The 12,611-nt window shown below is 33.7% G+C and overlaps 1 protein-coding gene across 1 annotated transcript; it reads left to right on the forward strand.

Moving 5' to 3' along the window:
- The first annotated feature begins 5,281 nt into the window (after positions 1-5,281).
- Positions 5,282-6,460, forward strand: LOC147384364 (uncharacterized). Its single transcript, XM_086426127.1, has 2 exons — positions 5,282-6,216; positions 6,324-6,460. The coding sequence occupies exons 1-2, from the start codon at positions 5,613-5,615 to the stop codon at positions 6,356-6,358; spliced, it is 639 nt and encodes a 212-aa protein (XP_086282253.1). The 5' UTR covers positions 5,282-5,612; the 3' UTR covers positions 6,359-6,460.
- The last annotated feature ends 6,151 nt before the right edge of the window (positions 6,461-12,611 follow it).

Here is a 12,611-nt window from a genome sequence, read left to right on the forward strand (position 1 = left end):
AATCAGTGAGTTTCTGAATCAACTTGGTAAGTCCAACATTTTGATTAAATCTTGATTGATCAGCTATTATTAAGCTAAGCGTATCGAAAGAGTTTAAGTGCTTCAAAGACCAGGCCCAACAAGTTATCCGACCAGGTCCAATCAGATTTTGTTATATAATCTATTTGGATAAAAGTATACCCATTTGTAGATATTTTAATAAAATGCCGGTGAGTCCAACTAAATTGAATCAGGTCTGATCGTGGTCCGACCAATTTGAAAAAAATTTAGTCCAAATCAACTGCTCGATCCACGTATTATATACTTCATGGTCCAATTTGTTATATTGAATTGGGTCTAATAATTTGTAATACAAAGCGTCCACTTCACATACCATCATCTTCTTTCATGAAGAACAAAAATTAATGTAAAAAAAAAAAAAACTAAAAAAAAAACAAAAGATCCTACACTAAATATTCCTGAAATATGATGCACTTGAATAAGATTTATATTGATACATAAGATTAAGTATAAAATTATATATAACAATGATTTGGTGCATCAATATACACCTTATTATTATGCATCCATGAGCTGATGCATCAATGTATACTTATAATGCATCCTATCTAATATTCTATTAACAAATTTGATCTTAAAATTTTAACCTAAGAAGGGATTTTTTACTGGACCCGACACGTTTAACCTTGATCAAATGGCTAAAAACTTTAACATAACGACTCACCATTCCTCCCTCTTCTTCTTGTTTTTTCACTATTTGGAGATTTTTCTCTTCTTCTTTGAAATAGTGTCTTAGTGAATTATTGTTGCCGTCCCTTGGAGCTTCCATCGGTTTCATTTCTTCCTTTTCGTCTCTCAACTTTGATTCTTTGTCGCCATCGATCAGTTCTTTTAAGCTTCTATGATCAACATCCTTATCAAAGCCTGCTATGGTAATGGGTATGATTGTTTGATCAGCTCCTTCGTTCTTCTTCGATGGTTTTCTTGTTCTCTTTGACATGCTAAGATCATAATGTCGTTTACATGGATTGCACTCGCTTCCCATATTATGAGCCAGCGAATTAAGTTTAGAGGAAACAAAGCTAAAGAGGGAGAGACTGAGAGAAATAAGATTGCTTAGAAAATAAAGGAAAATGTGAGGATCATTGTTTGCTTAATATTTAATTAATGGTGAGTTTAACTTGTTTAAAATGGTGGAGTGTCTTTGTCGGGTCATTTTTAACATTTGAAAGAGCAACTCTCTACAGATGTCAGCTGATGGATTGAGATGGAAAGCATACCAAACACATCTGTTCATAGTCTTTGTATGACCGACTCAACATTTTACCATATGTATAAGGAATTATTCGAACCATAATTGAAGATATAGTATGTTAAAAATTCAGATCAAACCTTTGTTTAATTCGAGTCCAAATTTTATTATAATTTTTTTTAGCGTGGATCCGTAGATCTTGTAATATATGTGATGAATAATCAAAAGATGCAAGATTTAAGTGGTTCTATTAATACTACGCCGACAAGGATGAATGATTAGAGAGTTTTATTAATTATCTAAAATTTTAAATTTGCCTTTACATGTAAATATCCCTAGAGTTTCTTTGGAATCTCTCATGCATTATATATTTGATGAATAGTGTCCACCAAGACCTTAAAAACTGGACCTAAGTCATGGTTCAACCATCAAACCGATTGAACATTGTGGTTTTAGTCAACCAATTTAGCATACAAAATTTTGATTTTTCTCAGGATAAGATATTTGAGGAAAATTATAATTTCAATTATGGAAAGATTCTTTATAATAATAACAATCAAATCTAATTAGAAATTAGTGTACCATACCTTTATGAAAATAAAAGGAAGTCATTCCCCTATATATATATATATATATATATATATATATATGGGGGCGGTTCAAGGGACATACGTAAAAATAATGGTTCTTCAAAATATGGGTTAGAAGTTTTGGATTGAGCTGATTTTTTGTGAGGATGGTCTCTATGATGAGAAGACCATCCTCACAAAAAATCAGCTCAATTTAAAACTTATAAGTTCATTAAAGGTGATTTACAAAATTATTGATAAAAAACGATGGTCCACATTCTAAATCACTTTTGATGGGATTAGAAGTTTCAGATTGGACTGATTTTTTTTTTAGGAGGATCTTCTCATTATAAAGATCATCCTTACCAAAAATCAACTTAATCCAAAATCTATAACCTATATTTTGAAAAATTATTATTATTACATTATGTTTACGTATGTCCCATAATCCGTCCCACACACACACACACACACACACACACACACACACACACATATATATATATATATATATATATATAGCGTTCAAGGGCAAACTTTTTGGCAAAACATTTTTCAAAACATGAGTTAGAGGTTTTGGAATGGGCTGATTTTTGGTGAGGATGATCCATGTTTACAAGTTGAAAAATCGTGGACTGTATATATATATGGGGGGCGTTCAATGGCCAACTTTTTGGCAAAACATTTTTCAAAACATGAGTTAGAGGTTTTGGAATGGGCTGATTTTTGGTGAGGATGATCTCTACGGTGAGGAGATCATCCTCACCAAAAATCAGCCCATTCCAAAACTTCTAGCCCCAGTTTACAAGTTGAAAAATCGTGGACCGTCCATTTTTTGTAAATCATTTTTTATGGGGTTAGAAGTTTTGGGATGGGCTGATTTTTGGTGATAATGATCTCCTCACCGTAGAGATCATCCTCACCAAAAATCAGCCCATTCCAAAATCTCTAACCTATGTTTTGAAAAATGTTTTGCCAAAATGTTTGTTGCTGAACATTTCCCATATATATATATATATGGGTCAGGTTCAAACGACAACCATTTTAACACACATATAGACAACGTGTTTTGTCTTATATGGGTAAAATGTTTGGAATGGGCTGATTTTTTGTAAGGATGATCTCTGTGGTGAGGAGATCATCCTTACCAAAAATCAGCTCATTATGAAACTTCTAGACCGTCCAATTTTTGTTGAAAAATTATAGATCGTCCAATTTTTGTAAATCAATTTTTATGGGGTTACAAGTTTTGGAATGGGATGATTTTTAGCCAGGATGATCCCCTCATCACAGAGATCATCCTCACAAAAAATCAGTCCATTCCAAACATTTTTGCCCATATAAGACAAACAAGTTGTCTATATGTGTGTCGCAATGTGTGTTGCTGGAACCCGACCCTATATATATATATATATATATATAAATTCTGTAATAAATACAAATTTGTCCAACCAAATTAAACCTATTTGACTATAAACATTACAAGCATGTCATAATTTCAATCAAGACGAAACATTCTTAGAATGTCTCAATTGAGAAAAAGCTTCAATTATAACAACGTCAGAATAAGATCTTAAACCTTGATATTAATCAAACCTTAAGCATGTATTGGCCTCGGCTTCACCATCGAACAGTAGGTAACATATAAAAAAAACACAGTTTATATTTGTGATGTATGGTATCACTCCTCTTTGTGATACAAAGAATGTTTCAATTATTGATGAATTCTGCTATCTTCGACTGACGAGTAGGTGACATTCCACTGGATACCAACCTTGATTTACTAGTTCAAAATTACAGCCTTAATTACAAGCCTCGTAACTTCATATCACACAACTGAAGTTTTTTACCAATGGGTCCACAAGAAGATCATTTACAGCCCAATGCTAGCATCAAAAGTCAAATTACTAATATATTTTGTATTATATCTAAGGGAATATTCCTTGGTTATATGGGTCAATTGATACATACAGAGGCGGTTCAAGGGACGTGTGCAAAAACATATGTAAAAACAATGGTTTTTCAAAACATGGGTTAGAGGTTTTGGATGTTAGATATTTTTTCTGTCCCACATGACACTTTTAGTCTTTAATAAAAGGAAGTTACTGATCTAATCTCTAGAGTAGTGGTTACTAACATTTAGAGAAGTAGTTTTCCTCTATCTATTAACTTCTAACTTTGATGGGAAGTGGAGGGGCAGTTACAAAAACTACTCAGCAGTTACTAAAGGAAATAGGTCCTCTCTCTACCCATTTTAAGAGGCATCATACTATTTTCCATCATCAGTGAGTAAAATGCATTTTTTTCTTTTAAGAGAAAGGGTCAAGAGAGAGAAACTCATTGCCTGAAGAAATCCATATTTTCAGATCAACAATTAACAAAGAAATTGCTATGGATTCAGGTATGTTGTTTATCTTTATAAAATCATATATGTTATTTAAATTTGTATGTGAAAATCATGATAGTCAAGATCATAGAATATATTGATTGATGAATTTAAAATTTTACATGTGGTATCAGAGCCACAGGTTAAGACTTTCTTGATTTTCCATTATGATCTATTTGTTGCAATCAATTATTTGTGGAAGATTTCATATATATATATATGATATGATTTAGTTTTGATTTTAATTTTTTCTTTTCCGCTGCGATTATTAAAGTTTTCCACAAAATAAAATCTCATTTATTTTATACCCAACGTGTTTTCTATGGATTCTCATATATAAAGCATGATGTTGTTGGTTGCTTTAATTAATGGAGAAAATTACATATTTTAGTACATTTTCTACTTTCCATTTTCAGCATGATGTTACATATCAATTTTATTTTATTTTTATTTTTATTTAATTGATAATATTGCTCATGATTTGTTCTACAGTATAGAACACAACACACAAAATGTGTATCATTTATAAAAATCTGAATCATGTCCGAAATTTATGAGTAACATCTCTTGTATTGATTTGTTTATAATAATAATAATAATTATTATTATTATTTTTTATAGTTTATTTGAACATGAAATTGTCATATGTATGAAACTGTTTAAATGATGATTTGATGTGATTAATGATAAATTATTTTACAAAGTGATTATTTCATCTTGAAATCCTATTTTATGAAATAGTTTGGTAATCACCAAAGTGATCCAACTAGAAAGTCATAGGTTTCAAGTTGTAGTTTTGATCTTAATACTCATATCCCAAGTATTAAGAAAAATGACTTTGCAAATTTTGAATAGATATTTATATGTATTATTAATCATGAGAATATTTTGGCTTGGCCCAAAGGTGCACCACTTTTCTTGTGATTAATATACTAAGGTAAAATAATTAATGTATATCCTTAATTGAGAAGTGGAATCGGATACCCAAAGGTAACGGACCTATCAGATTATGGATACATTATTAATTATTTATTTTATTTTAATAGGTGAAAGGGAATTACCATAATAGTTAAAAGTTTAATTTTTTGTATGTTGTAATTTTCATCCACAGATGTGTTACAACAATACTATTTATTGTTTATTATTTAACTCAAAGCATTAATGTGTGAGCATATATTTACTTGCAGTTTCAATTCCTGTTTCGTTTCATTCACATGCTTCATCTGTTCCGATCCTTAATGGAGCAAATTTCTCAGATTGGTCTGAACAAGTCCAGTTTCACCTAGGTGTACTGGATCTTGATTTAGCACTTCGGACTGAGAAACCGCCTGCTATTACTGAAGTTAGTAGTGCGGAAGAAAAGACTCTAAGTCATTCTTGGGAAAGATCGAACAGATTGAGCATTATGTTTATGCGAATGAGTATAGCGAACAACATTAAATCTACACTTCCTGTACCTGACACTGCTAAGGAATTTTTTAAGACTGTGGAAGAACGTTTTCGTTCAGCTGATAAGTCTCTTGCTGGGACATTAATGGCTGAACTCACCACCATGAAGTTTGATGGTACTCGTGGGATGCATGAGCACATCCTTGAGATGTCAAATCTAGCTGCTAAACTGAAAGCTCTTGGGATGAATGTGGATGAGTCTTTTCTTGTTCAATTTATTTTGAACTCCTTACCTCTTCAATATGGGCCATTTCAAATTCATTACAACACTATTAAAGACAAGTGGAATGTAAATGAATTGGCTAATATGCTTGTTCAAGAAGAGACAAGGCTTAAGCAACAAGGACATCATTCAGTTCACCTTATAGGCAAAGGAGCTAGTAAGAAGTGGAAGAAACCTAAGAAGGGCAAAATGGTAGAACCACCTAAATTCAATGGGCCTCCTCAAGGTATAGAGGCTCATCAGAGGGGACAAAACAGTATCAAGTGCCGTTTCTGTAAGAAGTTTGGGCATGTACAGAGAGATTGCCACAAACGTAGAGCATGGTTTGAAAAGAAAGGTAAGCCTTTAGCTTACGTTTGTTTCGAATCAAACCTTACTGAAGTTCCTTCTAATACTTGGTGGATTGACTCAGGTTCCACTGTTCATGTTTCTAATTCGATGCAGGGCTTCCTTACAATCCAGACTTTAAACCAAAATGAAAGTTCCATAGTCATGGGAAATGGAGTCAAAGTTCCAGTGGTTGCTACCGGAACATTTCGTTTATTTTTAGACACTGATTGTTATCTAGATTTGTTTCAGACACTTTATGTTCCTTCTATTTCTCGTAATTTGGTTTCCATGTCTAAACTTGACCTTGAAGGTTATTCTTTTTCATTTCGTAATAGAAGATTCAGTTTGTTTAAAAATTCTTCTTTCGTTGGTTTGGTAGTTTATGTGATGGTTTATATAAACTAAATCTTAATAGTCGTTTTGCTGAAAGCCTTTTAACCCTACATCATAATGTTGGAACTAAACGTAACCTGATCAATGAAAGTTCTTCTCACTTGTGGCACAGACGTTTGGGTCATATATCCAAAGAAAGAATTGAGAGATTAGTAAAAGATGGGATTTTGCCTAACCTAGATTTTACTGACTTCAATGTATGTGTGGATTGTATTAAGGGAAAACAAACCAAACACATAAAGAAAGGTGCTACAAGAAGTAGAGAACTTCTTGAAATTGTCCATACAGACATTTGTGGGCCTTTTGACTCGCCATCTTTTGGTAAAGAAAAATATTTTATCACTTTTATTGATGATTTTTCTCGTTATTGTTATATCTATTTATTGCATGACAAATCTCAAGCAGTGAATGCTCTAGAGGTGTACATTGTTGAGGTTGAAAGGCAATTAGATAAAAAGGTGAAAATTATCAGATCAGATAGAGGTGGTGAGTATTATGGAAGATATGATGGATTGGGTCAACACCCTGGCCCATTTGCTAAACTCCTAGAAAAGCATGGTATATGTGCACAATACACTATGCCAGGTACGCCTCAGCAGAATGGAGTGGCTGAAAGGCGTAATCGTACATTGATGGATATGGTTAGGAGTATGTTAAGTAATTCATCTTTACCCATTTCATTATGGATGGAAGCCCTTAAGACCGCTGTTTATTTATTAAATAGGGTTCCTACTAAAGCAGTTCCAAAGACTCCTTTTGAACTGTGGACAGGAAGGAAGCCAAGTTTAAGGCACCTACACGTTTGGGGTTGCCCAGCGGAGGCTAGGATATATAATCCACATGAAAAGAAATTGGATTTCAAAACCATTAGTGGTTACTTTATTGGCTATCCAATGAAATCCAAAGGGTATAGATTTTATTGTCCTAATCATAGTACGAAGATTGTTGAAACGGGTAATGCCAGATTCATTGAGAATGGTGAAATCAGTGGGAGTAATCAATTACAAAAAACAAATATTCAAGAAGTTAGGGTGCAAGTCCCACAACCCATAACTTCTAAAGAAATTGTTGTTCCTATAATTGCAGAATCATCTGACAATGTTGAACAACAAATTATTGATCAATCACTCCCCAATGAGATTATCACTAATGAACCAATTATGGAAGAACCACAAGAATCAACATTAAGAAGGTCTCAAAGAGAACGAAGACCTGCTATTTCTGATGATTATGTGGTGTATTTACAAGAATCTGATTATGATATTGGGACCAGTAAAGACCCGATTTCATTTTCACAAGCCATTGGTTGTAATGATTCTAATAAATGGATTGATGCCATGAATGATGAATTGAAATCAATGGATCAAAACAAAGTTTGGGAACTTGTCGAATTGCCTGAAGGATATAAAGCAGTTGGTTGTAAATGGATCTTTAAGACCAAACGCGACTCAAAAGGCAATATCGAACGACATAAAGCCAGACTTGTGGCCAAAGGTTTCACTCAGAAAGGAGGTATTGATTATAAGGAAACCTTCTCTCCTGTATCAAAGAAGGATTCACTTAGAATCATTATGGCTTTAGTTGCTCATTTTGATTTAGAGTTACACCAAATGGATGTGAAAACTGCTTTTCTGAATGGGAGTTTAGAAGAAAAGGTTTATATGGATCAACCTGAAGGTTTCTCCATAAAGGGAAAAGAACACATGGTTTGTAAATTAAATAAGTCAATATATGGACTTAAACAAGCTTCTAGACAGTGGTATCTTAAATTCAATGATATTATTACTTCCTTCGGATTTAAGGAAAACATCGTTGATCGGTGTATATACTTGAAGGTTAGTGGGAGCAAGTTTATATTTTTGATCTTATATGTTGATGATATATTGCTTGCCAGTAGTGATCTTGGTTTATTGTACACAACTAAAAAATTTCTCTCTGAGAATTTTGAAATGAAAGATATGGGTGAGGCAACTTACGTGATTGGAATAGAAATATTCCGTGATCGCTCACGTGGTTTGTTGGGGTTGTCTCAAAACCGATATATTGAAACAATCTTAGAGAGATTTGGTATGGAGAACTGTTCAGCTAGTGTTGCCCCAATTCAGAAAGGGGATAAATTTAGTCTCATGCAATGTCCACAGAATGAATGGGAACGTAAACAGATGGAAAGAATTCCTTATGCTTCTGCTGTAGGAAGTTTGATGTATGCACAAACTTGCACCAGGCCAGACATCAGTTTTGCAGTTGGTATGTTGGGCAGATACCAAAGTAATCCTGGAATGGATCATTGGAGAGCTGCAAAGAAAGTAATGAGGTACTTAAGGGGAACAAAAGATTACATGCTTACTTTTAAGAAGTCTGATAATTTGGAGGTGATTGGCTACACTGATTCAGACTTTGCTGGATGTGTTGATAGTAGAAAATCAACTTTTGGTTATGTATATTTGTTGGCTGGAGCAGCAATTTCATGGAAAAGTGCTAAGCAGACTACTATTGCTGCATCCACAATGGAAGCTGAATTTGTGGCATGCTTTGAGGCCACAGTTCATAGTTTATGGCTGCGAAATTTTATCTCAGGACTTGCTATTGTCGACACTATTGAGAAGCCGCTGAGAATTTATTGTGATAATTCTGCAGCTGTATTTTTCTCCAAGAACGACAAATACTCTAATGGTGCTAAACACATGGAGTTAAAGTATTTTGCCGTTAAGGAGGAAGTTCAGAAACAACGGGTGTCTATTGAACATATTAAAACAGAGCTCATGGTTGCAGATCCACTAACTAAAGGGTTACCACCAAAGACATTTAAAGAACATGTTAAAAGAATGGGTCTTGATTGTAACCTTTGATGCCTGTTATGTTTTGGATTGCAATGTTTATGTTATTAGACATTTTGAGATCTCATTATTCATGTTTCTGATTTTTCCTGTTTTCCATTTTGTACGTACATCTATGAGAATGGATAAAAGATAACAGGAAGTCTTTTACAAAGACAATTTTGTCGGACCAATTATGGATACTTCTCATTTATGAACTATGGTTGATTGAATTGCTAGTTTTATAGTACATGGAAGGGACTATGTCGTCTTATTGATGTACAACCGCCATGACTTATACTAGTGATTTATTTAACTATAGTATTTATGATGACCAATTTAAGTTAGAGATTGATTAGTGTTTTATGCGCATAATGTTTACTTCATTGAGGCTAAAATGAAATTAGTCATATGGGCCAAGTGGGAGAATGTTAGATATTTTTTCTGTCCCACATGACACTTTTAGTCTTTAATAAAAGGAAGTTACTGATCTAATCTCTAGAGTAGTGGTTACTAACATTTAGAGAAGTAGTTTTCCTCTATCTATTAACTTCTAACTTTGATGGGAAGTGGAGGGGCAGTTACAAAAACTACTCAGCAGTTACTAAAGGAAATGGGTCCTCTCTCTACCCATTTTAAGAGGCATCATACTATTTTCCATCATCAGTGAGTAAAATGCATTTTTTTCTTTTAAGAGAAAGGGTCAAGAGAGAGAAACTCATTGCCTGAAGAAATCCATATTTTCAGATCAACAATTAACAAAGAAATTGCTATGGATTCAGGTATGTTGTTTATCTTTATAAAATCATATATGTTATTTAAATTTGTATGTGAAAATCATGATAGTCAAGATCATAGAATATATTGATTGATGAATTTAAAATTTTACATTGGATTGAGCTGATTTTTTGCGAGGATGGTCTCTATGATGAGAAGATCATCCTCACAAAAAATCAGCTCAATCTGAGATTTCTAAATCCATCAAAAGTGATTTATAAATTATTGATAAAAATTGATAAAAAATCGACGGTCCACATTCTAAATCATTTTTAATAGGGTTAGAAGTTTTAGATTGGACTAATTTTTTTTTTTTTTTCGGATGATCTTCCCATCATAGAGATCATCCTCACAAAACATCATCTCAATCCAAAACTTCTAACCTATATTTTGAAATTTTATTAATGTTACATTGTTTTTACATATGTTTTTTCATATGTCAGAGAGAGAGAGAGAGAGAGAGAGAGAGAAGCACTGCATTTTCTAGTGAGAGAAAGTCCGAAGATTGCTTGGGGGTGACTTGAACTTCATCTCTTGGTTTCAAAGGCTGCATTGCCCTTGGGGGACTGTCGCCCTAACTATGTAGGAATAGATCCTTGTTGGTTGAGGAAAGGTTTCATCCATTTCCTTCTTTCCTTTCTCTTCCTTCCTAAGCTTTTCTCGTGCACACGGAGTTTTAGTGATGGGTGAGACTAGAAATCCAAAGTCTTTTGAGAATGTTGTAGGACGGGTTCCTCGAGTTGTTAACTTACAATGAAAGGGGATCGATCTTGTTATTTTTCAGTTTGACACGGTGAACCGACTATTTTCTTTCAAAAGAAGATATTTCTGTAGGTTCAAATTCCTTCAAGTTCGTGTGAGATTTAAGTATATTCTAAAGAATCGTGATAAAATGACTCCCCCATGTGGCATACTCAATCGATCGATTCCTGACGTGACATGTGCTTGAACCATAGATCTGCACTCCTCGAGATACATAACTGCACATATTATGAGGATGTGCAATTGTGTATCCTGAGTGTAGACACTCAATTTTTGCCAAGGCCGAGTCCAAGAGCATCAAGAATCTTTCGAGAATAGGCTTGACCCAATGTATTTTTCAAAAGATTTTAAAACCCATCTTTCAAGTAGCCACATGGACTGAAGGCCATTTTAAGAAGGAATTTTAAGCTTGGCCGAACCTTACTTTCGACTAGGTCATTTTTAGTCCAGGAATAACCTTACCCACGTTAGAGGGAATTTTTGGTATGATCGAACCTTAGTTTCAACCAGGCCATTTTTTTAGCTTGGTCGAACCTAATGTTAAAATTTTGTTTGGCTGAACCAAGGTTGGATTTTTGTTAAATTTGACTTGACGGAACCTTAGGTTTAACCAATTACGTTAGGCAGTTGCAAGACCCATATGTGCTCGAATTTCCTTAAGACAAATTACTTTCTAATCCCTTTCATTAATGACTTTTTCTTCAAGAAATTCCATCATTTTACTCTTTTATACTTGCATTAATTTTCTAATAATTGCATCACCTTGATTTTTAAGTAATTATTCAAGATCTTCTAACAAGGACTTTTGGTCAAGATTGGTCCCCACAAAAGTATTTTACCTCTCTAACCTCACCATGTTTAACTTAAATAGAGATGATTTACTCTTGTGCCCATTGACCTCATCTTTAATTCAACTAGATTTTCTATGATTCAACATAATTTGACCAAGTTCCATGAGTTATGACCATTTTATCCTATCAAGGGAATTCTTTAGAACTTGTACACAAAGGCTAGAATATCTCTAGGTTGTTAGAGTGTTAGTTAGGTTAAATGTCTAAAAAGTCCAAAAATCATCCACATAATTACATGCCATTTGGGCTAATTCTCTCCAATTTGACTCAAAATCAATGTCTTAGGATCATTCTAGCTTCCATCAAGAATTCTCTAGAACTTTTGGGATTTTACCATCCTACCAATTGATGATTAAGATTGGTTAAACCCAATAGGATGTAAAGACCATGAAAGCCAAGGAGAAGAGAGGTAATTAGGGTCCTTCAATGAGATTTTAATGAAAATATTGGGAAGTTTAAGAATTATGACAAGGTTATCACCAATGGTCTCCAAAAATCTTATAAATTGGACCCCCATCCAAGGCAAAGAAAGAAAAGCTCTAGTGATCCAAAATTCTCTCTAAGCCTTCTAAATCCTACCAAAACTTTGTCTAAATCTCATCTCACCCATCCAAGAAGCTCTTACCAAGAAGAAGAAGAAGAAGGAGAAAGAAGAAGATCAAGGTGGGGAGAAGACTTCAATTTCAATTTTTCATTATGTAGTCATTCCTCTCATTCCCCCACTTCTATCTTGTCCCTTTCTTTTACTTATAAGTAGTTTTATTTTATACTTCCTTTAATTCCAAGCAATGTAAATTTGTAAA

The sequence above is a fragment of the Akebia trifoliata genome, chromosome 15, assembly GCF_017979445.1.
Source record: "Akebia trifoliata isolate Shusen 1 chromosome 15, ASM1797944v1, whole genome shotgun sequence".
Taxonomy (NCBI): Eukaryota; Viridiplantae; Streptophyta; class Magnoliopsida; order Ranunculales; family Lardizabalaceae; genus Akebia; species Akebia trifoliata.